Source organism: Salmo salar, chromosome 01 (genome assembly GCF_965601325.2).
Source record: "Salmo salar chromosome 01, fSalSal1, whole genome shotgun sequence".
Lineage (NCBI taxonomy): Eukaryota > Metazoa > Chordata > Actinopteri > Salmoniformes > Salmonidae > Salmo > Salmo salar.
In genome coordinates this window covers 46,089,333-46,102,998 of record NC_138291.1, presented here as the reverse complement: position 1 = coordinate 46,102,998, position 13,666 = coordinate 46,089,333, and the positions used below count along the sequence as shown (strand labels likewise).

The following is a 13,666-nucleotide window of genomic DNA, read 5'->3' as shown; positions in this document are numbered from 1 at the left end:
GCCTGTTTCCCTGCCTGATGCTGTTTATCCTCTCATTGCAGTTTACCTCTCTGGCTCCTGTCTTCTGTTCCACACCTCACTACCCTGTTCTGGATTTAGCTCACCAGCACTACCTTGGATTCCCCTCTGGACCTGTTTACCCAGTTCTACCCAGCTCACTCCAACCTCAGTCTCCACATCTGGTTTTCTACAACTCATCCAAGCTTCCCCGGATATGCACTCCATATCTCCCTGTGTTACAATAAACATTTTGGTTCATTCATCCCTGTTTCCTCGTCTGAGTCTGCTCTTGGGTTCCCCTATGTCGTTCCGCCTAACACGAAAGATACATTTAATGTTTTTAATTATTTTTTTATAATTTGGGGGGGAAGCCTGGCTTCCCTTGGCATCCTCTGGCCTGCTGGCCCCCCTACCTCTGCGGAAGCACAGTTCCCGCTCAGCCCAGTAAAAACTGTTCGCTGCTCTGGCACCCCAATGGTGGAACAAGCTCCCTCACGACGCCAGGACAGCGGAGTCAATCACCACCTTCCGTAGACACCTGAAACCCCACCTCTTTAAGGAATACCTGGGATAGGATAAAGTAATCCTTCTAACCCCCCCCCCCCCCCCCCCAAAAAAAAAGATATAGATGTACTATTGTAAAGTGGTTGTTCCACAGGATATCATAAGGTGAATGCACCAATTTGTAAATCGCTCTGGATGAGAGCGTCTGCTAAATGACGTAAATGTAAATACACGCCACTGGTTATATAGCAATAGTGCTCACTCTGGTCTTGGCATGTAGGCTCTTGCCAAGAGTTTGCAGATACAGTGTGGGTAGCCTACTACATAATGAGATTATTATGGACAAAATATTATTATTTGTATTTGTCAAATGACAGCCAAGCATTGATCATCATGTCACCATAATAAGACCCTTGATATTTATTGGAAAGGAGTAATTGTTTAATTTGAGGCATTTGACCCAAGTTGTTAGAAACATGAATACTTAAATAGGCCTACATTTTGTCAATCTGACAATCATTTTTAATAGTGTTAGAATAACAAATTAAGTAAATCTGTAATAAGTAAAAAAAAAAAAAAATGTTTTAACTGTTTCCATTAGATGTAACTACTGTCCAACATTTAATGAAGTAGATCCAAATACTTAACAAAAAAAAACATGTTTTACATAAACTTATATCCTTGCACTTTCACCACCCTGTGAAGTTCATTATTTATTCTGTAGCCTAAAACGGCATGGTTTCCTGAGTCATCGCGGGACTCCCAAGTTGACTTAAATATTTAGGTTCTTAGGCTATATCAATATTGGCACATGAAGGCGTTTCCACCGCCATTTATTTTCTCGTATAATTCATTTTACTGACACAAAGATCCCACCATGTCGAACAAACGAATTAACTGTCAGCATTTATAAAATTGTTCCGAAACTAAATGTTTCCATCACAGCTGTTGTGATTTTTTTTTTAGATATGTTATTACTTGCATAAAAACTGTGGACGGAAACGTGGTTACTGACCTCCATACAAAAACTCCTCGCTCAGTGAGCGGGAAAAACGCCACCTGCTGGAGAAGACAGTATTTTGGCCCCAGTTATCACTCTCCCCAGGGGCGGTAATCCCGGGGGGGACGGGGGGGACACGACCCCCCCATCCTGGGAAAAATATGATTTGTCCCCCCCAATATATCACTGAAACATAAATATGTAATTTAAATAATATTAATAATACGCAATGAAAGCAATTGTGCTGATTATAGACACTTAATAGCGCGTTTTTAAGTTTCAAAAGATTGCGACACCCCCACCCTTTGCCTCACAATGGTTTGATCCAGTGCCAGTTCCTTAGCTTGCTAGGTAACGTAGAGGTCGTATCTACTGTCTGAAAGGCACTCAATACACGTAACTGACAGTACACTTACTAATTATTTATTTAATGTTATTTTATTTAAAATTGCATACTTTGTGTGACATACTTGTCCATAGCTGCTGTTTGAAGAGTTGAGACACAGACTGAAGGATATTTTGGTTGATTTATTTGGGTTATTCATTGAAGTAGTTATTTTGCTTTTAGAACTGTACTTATTTTTAGCTTTTTGTTCTTGTAAAGCTATTGTAGTAGACTCAGGCCAGTGGCACATATTTAATGACTTTATAAATGTATCAGAAAAAGTAAAATTAAAAGGTCAATTCAATACGGAGAACAACTTTGTGATGTTACTCAATGGAGATTATTTTAGACGAGATCACACCATGTTCATTGTATTTACGAAAACTGCACCCATACAGTGTACAGTACCATTGCCACCTACTGGCCTTTCTTGGTATTGCTGGTTGTAAATACAAATACCTGCAGACATACTGGACTGATAAGGAACACTGCTATAACTATTATTAGTAGTAGTATTATGATGATTTAAACATTTGAACAAGTTGGGACAATCCTTCTGTTAACTACTGTACCTATCAATTATCCAGTAGTAGTAATTATGGTTCCTCAATATACATTTAACATATTACAACGTAGGCTATGTGTTACAGCACTACTTTTGGTGTCCCCCTCAGGAATTGCTCTTGAGAAAATGTAATGTAATTGTCCCCTCCAAAGTTGATGTCAGATTTTCGCCCCTGACTCTCCCTTTGCCTCAAGTACTGAAAATGTGGGTTAGACTTCCGGAAAAACAAAACAAAACGCATATGCATCTGCTGGACATCTGGCATAACTTGGTCTAACAATGCTGAAGCTGAATCACAGTAAATGCTTTAAAGCAAATGTTTGCTTGAACTGGAAATGCGAGGTAAATGCTGTGGGGCCTTCGCATTCATCGGATTCACCTGCAGAGCCTTGTACGGCCACTGCAAGATGTCAGATTGTAAAAGGCTACATGGTCAGTGTCGTGAAAAGCGATTGGACTGAAAGTCAGCTCGGGTCGCGAGATAGGAACTAATATTACTTACTTCATGTTTCGCTGGGGATGGACGTTTCAGTACACCGTTTAGCAAAACATGACAACGAGACGCTTCTAAAAATCTAAACATTTAATAATATATTACATAGCTATCAGACTGGGTTATGCAATAAGCCACTTACGTTGGAAGTATTCGCGCTCCTGGTATTATATCAAAGATTTATGCATTGTTGTAGCAATATCTTTTGAGAAATTTGTCTAACCCGTAACTGCAACAATTCAACTCCTGGCAGTGAGTATTTCGCGCCACCACATCATTGAATTGTTAATGACATTCTTCTTGCTGGCTGGCTAGTTAAATCATTACTTGCAATTAGTCTTGCATGTAGTTTTGATGTAGTTTGTCTTTGAAAGCTATTTTCTCATTATCTTTTTTTGCAAGAATGTGCCTAGAAACTAAGTGGGCGTGTACGGTTTACAAAACAGTTCAGTGTAGTTGTGAGTTATAATATGTGTTTTATTAAAGTCTGTGTGGCACTGCCACTTTGCTGTACAGTGCAATCTCTTTCAATGTAGCAGTTATAGTAACGTAAGTGTTTCCCTTCTAATAATTATATGCTGAATTATTGGAGAATATCCAGTCCACCTCTGGGGATATCTTCCCCATGACTAGTGTAATGGCTATCATAGTCATACCCTGCTGTAGTATGTATACCAGTAGCGGTAAAGGCCAGGTTATGTCGATAACATGTACTTGCCCTATATATGTGGCCCCGAACCACAGTTCTAGGATCAGCCTTTCACCTCAATCCTAAACATAATATAATTCACTCGGGGGGGACAAAACTCACTTTAGATCAGTGACCAATTGTTCCTTTGATTGTGAAGCTGGCAACCATTAGCCTCCTGTTGCTAACTTCTGACCATGACCAATCAACGTTGACCTCTCACCTCTCGCAGATCAGAAATGTCACAGGCGAGTCAGCACGGGAAATGGACACTCTCCAGCAGCGATGACGACAACGATGACCCACTCCCTTCTGCCTCAAACAACAACAACAGCCCTCTGTTGTTTGGCAGCCCCCCGCCTGACCAACACACATCTTCAGACTCTAACCACAACCCGCCCAAGATAGCCTCCAACTTCCACCAACCCAAACATGATCCTGATCCTCCACCTTCCATAGAGGTGAAACCTGAACCTAAATCTGACACAGTGACTGCTGTCCCCCCCCTCTCTATTGGCTCTGAGGCCAGACAGGCATCCCAGGCCAGCCAATTGAAGCCAGTAAAGTATGAATCCAACCAATCCAGACCCTTTCTGGCTGGTAAGAGGAAGAAGGATGATGATTCAATTTCCGGCTGGGCTCTCTCGGACAGTGATGATGATGATGATGATGATAAGGCTAAAGGTCAAAGTTCAGGACAGAAAGACCCGCCACCCAAGAGGTCGAGCCCCAAGCTGAAGAAGGCAAAGGTGGAGGAAAGGCCTCCCAGCCCCCATGGCAGAACCTACTACATAGACGAACCAGATGACTTCTTTGAGACTAGCGTGCCTCCTGTCAATGACACCTACAGGTTCTACCTCAACAAGGTCACAGGGCTGGAGAAGAGGTACAACACTGGGGCTCTGCACATCAAAGGTGAATGAATACTCTCTCTGCTCTCATTTCTGTGTTGACAGTAGAGACTTGTATGACTCCCCAGGTAATCATCAATGGTTTTGTGTCCTTATTTCAGAAATCCTCTCTCCTTTGTTCGGGACACTGAAGGAATCTGTGCAGGTATGAGATCATTGAGATGCACTAGTACTGAAATATATTGCTCGGTTGACTCAAGGAGATGAAAGACAGTTTGCCTATTTTAGTTATGTTATCTGTCCTTTCTTTTGTAGTTCAACTACTGCTTTGACATTGCCTGGATGTTGCAGCAGTACCCACCTGAGTTCAGGTAATGCCCTACTCTTTGTTAATCTCAAACTATATACAGCAGACAACCATCAGATTCGCTTCCAACACCCCCAGAACCGAAAAGAAACACCCCGTGGCCCAACCTGCAGTTCATATAAGATGACCCCAGAAAGCCAGATGGAGATGTGTAAATTAGACTTTCATTCATATTAATCTATCATTTAGATATATTAGGCCTAATATTATTGTAATATAGGCTATAGCTAGGTTTCCATCCAATTGGTGACATATTTCACGCGAATAATCTAAAATCCGCAACAAAACAATATGGACCTTTTCCTACCAGAGATGTTTCCATCAAATTGACTTGTTGCAGATAAAAGAATGTGCGTGATGACGTAGTGCACATGAGATTATTATGGACTAAAGAGCGAGATTATTTTCATTTGTCAAACGGCAGCCAAGCATCGATGATCATTTCACCAGAATAAGACCCTCAATATTTATTGGAAAGGGGAATCAAGCTCCTCAACTTGCACTTTCACCACCCTGTGAAGTTCATTTATTTAATCTGTAGTGGGAGGACCACACAGCATGTCATTTTATGACTCCAAGTTTACTTTGATATAAGGGTTATTATATTAATATTTACGCATAAAAGCGCTTCCACTGACCTTTCTCGCATTAATACATTTAACGACACAAAATAACCCACCTTGTTTTGTGTATTTTGTTTTGCCGACATTTACACACACATTTTCTGTTTCCATCAGGCCTGTCATGACGTTTTTTTATCTGACATGAAAAGGTTGGATGGAAACCTGGTTAATGCTGCAGTAAATGTACCTGTCACAAGGAATAAAGTTACCAGCTAAGATGATACATACATTGTGAAATTTGCTCCATACTGAGATGTGGTGTCTTTCCCCACGAAAGACAGCACCAACGATATGGTTTGGGAACACACCCGCATTCTGTGGTGATCGGCTCATGATTTGCTAGTGTAAGAGGACGCCGAACCGACGAAAACATCAAATTCTCCGGGAGAATTTCATCCAACGGCCTGCAACCTGTGGAGGCTCATCAGAGGAAAGGGACCGCCATCCTCCTCAGTGAATTTCATTATTTTTAAAATAGTGAAACATTAAAGTTATCCTTTTTAAATAAAACTATACTAAATATATTCACGTCAGCAAATAATTGATTAAAACACACTGTTTTACAATAGCCTCAATAGCACTCTGTAGGGTAGCACCATGGTGTAGCCGGAGGACAGTTCATTTTCGTCCTCCATAGACTTACACAGTAATTATGACACGTTCCGGAGGACGTTCTCCAACCTATCAGTTCTTGCAGCATGAACTGACATGTTGTCCACCCAATCAAAGGATCAGAGAATGAATGTAGTACTAAAAACATAAGCTACAGCTAGCCAGCACTGCAATGCATACAAAGTGGTGAGTATTTGACTCAGAGAGAGAAAGAGAATAGTTGAACAGTTTAACAAATTAATTTCTTTAAAAATGTAAGAGTAGTGAGAGAGAGCTAGCTCTATTTAGTATTTTGACACTTTCACATTCACTTACTTAGATAGCTAATGTAGCTAGCTAGTTTAACCTACTCAAACACCAGACTCAAACAGAGAGGGATGCCATGTTGCTTAGCTGGCTATGGCTGTCCAACACTGGAACTCTTCCAAGTCAAGATCAGAGCTGTTGCAGTGACCGTATTACCGCCACACCGGCAGTCATTAGTCATGACTGCAGTAAAATCCTAGGTGACCGTTGAGTCACCGTAATCTCTTCTTATGCACTCTGGACATGTGTTGCTAATGATCATCAGGTCTCTAATGGCCTGGTACTCATGTCTCTGTTGTCCCTCTAACCACTCTGACATCAATGCAAATGCTCTCAAAAATCACATCAAACTTATCATCAAAACAGTATGTGCTTTTAAAAATCACCTCACAGTGACATGGGTCTACCAGATGAGCTAAATACACTACGTTCAAAAGTTTTTGAAAGAAAAGCAAAAAAAATGGTCCATTAAATTAATCAGAAATACAGTGTAGACATTGTTTTTATTTATGATTTTTTTTTATTTTATTTTTTCACCCCTTTTTTCTCCCCAATTGGTAGTAGTTACAGTCTTGTCTCATCGCTGCAACTCCCGTACGGACTCGGGAGAGCCGAAGGTCGAGAGCCATGCATCCTCCGAAACACAACCCAACCAAGACGAACTGCTTCTTGACACAATGCCTATCCAACCTGGAAGCCAGCCACACCAATGTGTCGGAGGAAACACCGTACACCTGGCAACCGTGTCAGCAGTGCACTGCGCCCGGCCCGCCACAGGAGTCGCTAGTGCGCGATGAGACAAGGACATCCCTGCCGGCCAAACCCTCCCCTAACCCGGACGATGCTGGGCCAATTGTGCGCCGCTCCATGGGCCTCCCGGTTGAGGCCGGCTGCGACAGAGCCTGGACTCGGATCCAGAATCTCTAGTGGCACAGCTAGCACTGCGATGCAGCTTTAGACCACTGCGCCACTCGGGAGGCCATCAGTGTAGACACTGTTAATGTTGTAAATGACTACTGTAGCTGGAAATGGCAGATTAAAAAAATAAAATAATGGAATATCTACATAGGTGTACAGAGGCCCATTATCAGCAACCATCACTCCTGTGTTCCAATGGCACGTTGTTAGCTAATCCAAGTTCATCATTTTAAAGACTAATTGATCATTAGAAAACCCTTTTGGAATTATGTTAGCACAGCTGAAAACTGTTCTGATTAAAGAAGCAATAAAACTGGCCTTCTTTAGACTAGTTGAGTATCTGGAGCATCAGCGTTTGTGGGTTCGATTACAGGCTCAAAATGGCCAGAAACAAACAACTTTCTTCTGAAACTCATCAGTCTATTGTTGTTCTGAGAAATGAAGGCTATTCCATAAGAGAAATTTCCAAGAAACCGAAGATCTCTTACAATGCTGTGTACTACTCCCATCACAGAACAGCGCAAACTGGTTCTAACCAGAATAGAAAGAGGAGTGTGAGGCCCCGGTGCACAACTGAGAAAGAGGACAAGTACATTAGTGTCTAGTTTGAGAAACAGACGCCTCACAAGTCCTCAACTGGCAGCTTCATTAGTAGTTCCCGCAAAACACCAATCTCAACGTCAACAGTGAAGAGGCGACTCCGGGATGCTGGCCTTCTAGGCAGAGTTGCAAAGAAAAAGCCATATCTCAGACTGAACAATAAAAGATTAAGATGGGCAAAAGAACACAGACACTGGCCAGAGGAACTCTGGCCAGCATCCCGGAGTCGCCTCTTCACTGTTGACGTTGAGGCTGGTGTTTTGCGGGTACTATTTAATGAAGCTGCCAGTTGAGGACTTGTGAGGCGTAGTACACAGCGAGGTTCAGAAGAAAGTTTATTTGTTTCTGGCCATTTTAAGCCTGTAATCGAATCCACAAATGCTGATGCTCCAGATACTCAACTAGTCTAAAGGCCAGTTTTTTTCTTCTTTAATCAGAACAACAGTTTTCACCTGTGCTAACATAATTGCAAAAGGGTTTTGTAATGATCAATTAGCTTTTTAAAATGATAAACTTAGCTAACACAATGTGCCATTAGAACACCGAAGTGATGGTTGCTGATAATGGGCCTCTGTACGCCTATGTAGATATACCATTAAAAATCAGCCGTTTCCAGCTACAATAGTCATTTACAACATTAACAATGTCTACACTGTATTTCTGATAAATTTGATGTTTTTTTAATGGACAAAAAATGTGATTTTCTTTCAAAAACAAAGATATATTTCTAAGTGACCCTAACCTTTTGAACTGTAGTGAATATATTTATTTTCCAGACTCTGACATTGCTTGTTCTAGTATTTCTATATTTCTTAATTCCTTTTCTTTTTGGGGGGGATTTGCGTGTATTGTTAGTTATTACTGCACTGTTGGAGCTAGTAACATAAGCATTTCGCTACACCCGTGATAACATCTGCAAAGTATGTGTGCTCAACCAATAAAATGTCATTTGATGTGTTTAAACCCTGCTACTATTACTACTGGTGAAGGTGATGCCCTGGCCTGTCTGTCCTACAGAGACAAGCCTGTTCTGATTGTCCACGGAGACAAGAGAGAGGCCAAGGCCCGTCTGCTCCAGCAAGCCCAGCCGTACAGTCAAGTCCGCTTCTGCCAGGTAACACATCTCTAACCTTGTTATCTTTTTCTCCTCTCCTCTGCAACCTCTTTTTTTACTTGCCCTTCTTCCGGGCTTCCCCTCTTATCTCAATTTACTTTCCTCATGCCTACTTCTCCTCTACCTTCTTCTCACTCTCCTCTTGCCCTTGTTTCCCATAAAAATATTCATATTGTGTCACATTGTAATTTACACCGTAGCCCACCAGAGGGAGACATTGATAAGAGACATTGACTCCCAACACACTCAAACGAATCAAATCGACTTAGCCTATTTCTTCTGCTCCATTCTCCTATTCTTTCATTCCTGACCTATTTTGAGGTATTATTTAAATCACAGTCTTCTGTAAAAGTTTTTGAAGTTAAGTAATTTACCTAATCACCAAAAAGCAGTCTCTTACTGCTAGTCAGCCAACTGTAATGCATTATCCTAATGAGCCATCCCAGTGCCTCATCTGTGTTCATTTGGATTTCCTGTTTGTCTCCTAACAGGCCAAACTGGATATTGCTTTCGGAACACACCACACGTAAGTGTTCCTTTTCTCCCCTTGCACCATATATCATCCACGTACCTTTGTAATTTGATCGGGAGTTTTGAAGAATTGTCCCACTGAGTTGGTTATGCTTATTTTCTACATCAAACGGTGGAGACGCATAAGGCCTGAGCGGAATATGGTTTCATAGGTAAACGTGTTTAGTTGGTCTCTGAAGAACTAGCTCACAAAAGTCACCTATCATACCCCCACTCAACATCCAAGTGAGCCTGCATCAGTATTCTGTACTATCGCCTTTCCACCACCATTATACCACTCAATAACTACTCTAAACGTCAACATGAGAACCAACTGAAAGCCACGTCTGTCTGTTACATGAGATGATAACTGATTCGTGGGAAACTACTTTGCATGCTACTTTCGTCTGATCTCTCTGAGCAACACTGCTTAAGTCTTCATCTTAACTATTATGTTTTTAGTTCTAAGTGTTAAACGCTCTCTGTTTCCATTGTTGCATATTTATACGTTTGATTTCTCCCTGCTCCCCTGTCGCTGGGTTGAATGATTCTTATGGTTTATTCAGGTACGTGGAGACTGAGGTTGGATGCCTCGGGGGTGATCTCTCCCTGTTTTTGAGAGAGTTTGAAAGATTTCTGTAGCGGGTAAATAAAATATTGATGCCTAGATAATCCTCGTCTAACACCCGTGTCTGCTCTGGTGGGTTGCACTTTGCTGCTCCGTGATTAGTTCGACCTCGGGCTGAAGACACACACACACACACACACACACACACACAGTTATTTACACAATGTTAGGCATACACACACACACACACACACACACACACACACACACAGGCTACACATACACAGAGGGGTACATACACACAGTCACAAACACAACAAGATGAGCAATCAGAGGAGCTCTCTCTCCTCCTCTCGTCTCATTGAATCATGAAGAGGTTTTCCTCCAAGAGATTAATAGAAAGGATTTTTCAAATCCTCTTAACACAGGGTCTCAATTTAGTCTCCGTAGGAGTGTTTGACATTCATATATTTCGCTGCCTGGAGTTTCTAAAAGGCATCTAATGGTATATTTTTCAAACTTTGAAAAACACCAAACCAATGTCTGTGAAACATAAGTGTTTGTTACCTTCAGCTCCTCCAGTTCAATAGAGTTTTAACACATTAAACTGCTGGGTATTTCCATGCCAGAATGGCAAGTAAGTTATCATACATTTTATGCGCACCACCAACACAATGAATGGGAAAATGGATTCAAAGGAAACGGTGATTTGCTGAATGTGCAATACTAAAGGAGGGCTGTGATTGTTTAATGGCCAATACAGTTCCTTCGGAAAGCATTCAGACCCCTTGAATTTTTCCACACTTTGTTACTTTTCAGCCTTATTCTGAAATTGATTAAATATTAAAAAAAATCCTCAGCAGTCTACACACAATACCCCATAACGACAATGCAAAAACAGGTTTTTATACATTTTTCCAAATGTTGTAAACAAAAATACCTTATTTACATAAGTATTCAGACACTTTGCTATGAGACTAGAAATGGAGCTCCAGTGCACCCTGATTCCATTAATCATCCTTGTGATGTTTCTACAACTTGATTGGAGTCCACCTGTGGTAAATTCAATTGATTGGACATGATTTGGAAAGGCACACACTTGTCTATATAAGTTCCCACATTTGACAGTGCATGTCAGAGCAAAAACCAAGCCGTGAGGTCGAAGGAATTGTCCATAGAGCTCCGAGACAGGATTGTGTCGAGGCACAGATCTTGGCAAGGGTACCAAAACATTTCTTTAGCATTGAAGGTCCCCAAGAACACAGTGGCCTCCATTTTTAAATGGAAGAAGTTTGGAACCACCAAGACTCTTCCTAGAGCTGGCCGCCCGGCCAAACTGAGCAATCAGGGGAGAAGGGCCTTGGTCAGGGAGGTGACCAACAACCCGATGGTCACTCTGACAGAGCTCTAGTGTACTCTGTGGAGATTGGAGAACCTTCCAGAAGGACAACCATCTCTGCTTGAGAAACAAGATTATCTGGTCTGACGAAACCAAGATTGAACTCTTTGGCCTAAATGCCAAGCGTCACGTCTGTAGGAAACCTGGCACCATCCCTATAGTGAACCGTGGTGGCAGCATCATGCTGTGGGGTTGTTTTTCAGCGGCAGTGACTGGGAGATGATTCAGGATCGAGGCGAAGATGAATGTAGCAAAGTACAGGGAGATCCTTACTCCAGAGCACTCATGACCTCAGACTGGGGCGAAGGTTCACCTTCCAACAGGACAATGACCCTAAGCACACAGCCAAGACAACGCAGGAGTGGCTTCGGGACAAGTCTCGGAATGTCCTTTAGTGGCCCAGCCAGAGCCTGGACTTAAACCCGATCGAACATCTCTGGAGAGACCTGAAAGTAGCTCTGCAGCGAAGCTCCCCATCCAACCTGACAGAGCTTGAGAGGATCTACCGAGAGGAATGGGAGAAACTCCCCAAATACAGGTTTGCCAAGCTTGTAGAGTCATACCCAAGAAGACTCAAGGCTGTAATCGCTGCCAAATGTGCTTCAACAAAGTACTGAGTAATGGGTCTGAATACTTATGTAAATGTGATATTTCAGTTTTTATTTTTAATACATTTGCAAAAATGTCAACCTGTTTTTGCTTTGTAATTATGGGCTATTGTGTGTAGATTGATGAGGGGAAAAAAATATTTAATCAATTTTAGAATAAGGCTGTAACTTAACAAAATGTGGAAAAAGTCAAGGGGTCTGAATACTTTCCGAATGCATTGTAATGCCAAATTTTTGTATAAAGAGAGCCCACTCTGGAAATTAATGTGCTTGTGGAGTATATTGTCAAAAAGGGTACTTTTGAGAGATTTACGTTTATATTTTTAATTGTCTGTAAAGAAATGTTATTTTTAACACTACTCATATTTCAGAGCACACGGTAAGGTTTCAAATGGCACCAAGACTGGCTTTGTAGCATCGACAGACTCATTGTTGTTTAAGGCCCAAAAGATGCCCTGTGTAAGGCCCAAAAGATGCCCTGTGTAAGGCCCAAAAGATGCCCTATGTAAGGCCCGAAAGATGCCCTGTGTAAGGCCCGAAAGATGCCCTGTGTAAGGCCCGAAAGATGCCCTGTGTAAGGCCCGAAAGATGCCCTGGGTAAGGCCCGAAAGATGCCCAGGGTACGGCCAAAAAGATGCCCAGGGTACAGCCAAAATGTCACACGTTTTCTTAAACTTGAATCAATTGTTTCTCAATAGTAATGTTGAATACAGACTTTGAAGCTATGCCAAACATTCTTCCCCCAAAGGACCTTTTATTTATTTTACTTCAGGAAAATCCAAAACATCATAAATATCTTTGAGCCATCCTGGCGTGAAATTGCCCTAGTGGCTAAAATGCACTTAGTGTGTATCTCCCTCAGAATACTGATGTGGTGGAATTATACATTTACATTTACATTTAAGTCATTTAGCAGACGCTCTTATCCAGAGCGACTTACAAAATGGTGCATTATGTACTCTCTTCGTTCTATAAGGGCTATTACTTTGTATTAATGCTTCAGGATAGATTGTATGAATGACCCTGGAAAGGTATGGTAGATTCGCCAGCTGAGGTTTAGGAAGGTTTCAGGAGTTTGATAATACAGTACATTGATAATACATGAGGTACATTATACTAAACAGAGCAGTGAAGATGGTGTTGCATCTTAATCAGATTCACTGGATGAATACAGAATACAAATCTGCAAAGTCTCTTGAAGTTGAATGTTGTTGTGGTTCAGTTGTACGTTGCCTGTGTGTTTGTATGTGTGTGGTGCATCTGCGTGCACGTTTGTGTCTGAAATTGACGTGTCCTCCATCTTGTGTTGTCAGGAAGATGATGTTGCTGTGGTACGAGGAAGGCTTCAGAGTGGTCATCCTTACCTCCAACATGATCAGAGCAGACTGGTACCAGAAAACACAGGGGTGAGTCTCTGACAGTGGCCATGTTTGAAGGCTACCGTTTCTATAGTCTGGTTAAGACTGATTGCTATGCTAGGGGACAGTTTCAACACTCTCAGTTGAGATAAGGTGAACTTCAACTTCATAATTCTGTTGTTAATTATTAAGTTATT

General features: G+C 41.7%; 1 protein-coding gene across 2 annotated transcripts in view; it reads left to right on the top strand.

The window, feature by feature from the left end:
• Positions 1–2,959: 2,959 nt before the first annotated feature.
• tdp1 (tyrosyl-DNA phosphodiesterase 1) overlaps positions 2,960–13,666 on the top strand; it is a 79,802-nt gene continuing 69,095 nt past the window's right edge. Inside the window, exons 1-7 of one of the 2 annotated variants that reach the window (XM_014196417.3) lie at positions 2,960–3,199; positions 3,868–4,550; positions 4,648–4,691; positions 4,802–4,857; positions 8,930–9,026; positions 9,518–9,552; positions 13,425–13,517. In XM_014196417.3, coding sequence (XP_014051892.3) covers positions 3,875–4,550; positions 4,648–4,691; positions 4,802–4,857; positions 8,930–9,026; positions 9,518–9,552; positions 13,425–13,517 — 1,001 coding nt within the window. In that variant the 5' untranslated portion in view covers positions 2,960–3,199; positions 3,868–3,874. The remainder of the gene's footprint in view (positions 3,200–3,867; positions 4,551–4,647; positions 4,692–4,801; positions 4,858–8,929; positions 9,027–9,517; positions 9,553–13,424; positions 13,518–13,666) is intronic. The other variant, XM_014196409.3, reaches the window with a different exon arrangement.